This window comes from Entamoeba dispar, genomic scaffold (assembly GCF_000209125.1).
Source record: "Entamoeba dispar SAW760 scf_1105229461707 genomic scaffold, whole genome shotgun sequence".
NCBI classification, from domain to species: domain Eukaryota; phylum Evosea; order Mastigamoebida; family Endamoebidae; genus Entamoeba; species Entamoeba dispar.
This window is the reverse complement of record NW_001854827.1, coordinates 800-1,773: the sequence shown is the minus strand read 5'-3', so window position 1 is coordinate 1,773 and position 974 is coordinate 800. Positions and strand designations below refer to the sequence as shown.

The window sequence follows — 974 nt, the reverse complement described above, 5'->3', positions numbered from 1 at the left end:
ATCAAAAATCTTCTCCTCCCAAGATGTGTATCTCCATTAGTTGCTTTAACTTCAAATACTCCTTCATCAATTACAAGTACTGATACATCAAATGTTCCTCCTCCAAGATCAAATATTAATACTTTTTTCTCTCCTGAACTCTTTTTATCAAGTCCATATGCAATAGCTGCTGCTGTTGGTTCATTGATAATTCTCATTACATTCATTCCTGCAATTGTTCCTGCATCTTTAGTGGCTTGTCTTTGTGAATCATTAAAATATGCTGGACATGTAATAACTGCATTCTTTACTTCTTTTCCAATAAATGTTTCTGCTGTTTCTTTCATTTTAGTTAATACCATTGATGATATTTCTTCTGGTGTAAATCTTTTAATTTCTCCTTTATATTCTACTTCAATTATTGGTTTATCATGTCCATCATCAACTACTTTAAATGACCAATGTTTCATATCTTTTTGAATACTTGGTTCACTAAATCTTCTTCCTATCATTCTTTTCGCATCAAATACTGTATTCTTAACATTCATTCCAATTTGATTCTTTGCTGCATCTCCAATAAGTCTTTCTGTATCAGTAAACGCAACATATGATGGTGTTGTTCTATTTCCTTGATCATTTGCTATAATTTCTACTCGATCATTTTCCCAAATACCAACACATGAATATGTTGTACCTAAATCTATTCCAATACCTATTCCTGTATATTTACTCATTTAATGACTTCTTTAGTTCTGACTTCCTTTATATATCATTCTCTCCTTTTGTATCATGCTCACGTGGTTTATTGTTTATGCAAATCTTTCATTCTATCCACTCATTGCTTTCTCATTTCCACGTGTTCTTTTGTTATTTATAACGTTATTTTCTTTAATTATTTTTTTTCTATTTCATTAAAAATAAAATACAAATAAACATTAAAAATTAAACAATAATAATTATTCTTTGAAGTTTTCTTCAAATGAATTAATCAAAAT

At 28.9% G+C, this 974-nt stretch overlaps 1 protein-coding gene across 1 annotated transcript in view, besides 1 other annotated feature; it reads right to left on the bottom strand.

Moving 5' to 3' along the window:
• The window catches only part of EDI_015120 (heat shock protein, putative), a gene marked incomplete at both ends in the record, with an annotated part of 816 nt that extends 103 nt beyond the window's left edge, over positions 1-713 (bottom strand). The window contains one exon of the mRNA XM_001733398.1: positions 1-713. This exon is cut by the window's left edge and continues 103 nt beyond it. Coding sequence (XP_001733450.1) covers positions 1-713 — 713 coding nt within the window.
• Positions 714-858: 145 nt separating this feature from the next.
• Positions 859-940: a sequence feature (AT_rich).
• Positions 941-974: the final 34 nt, after the last annotated feature.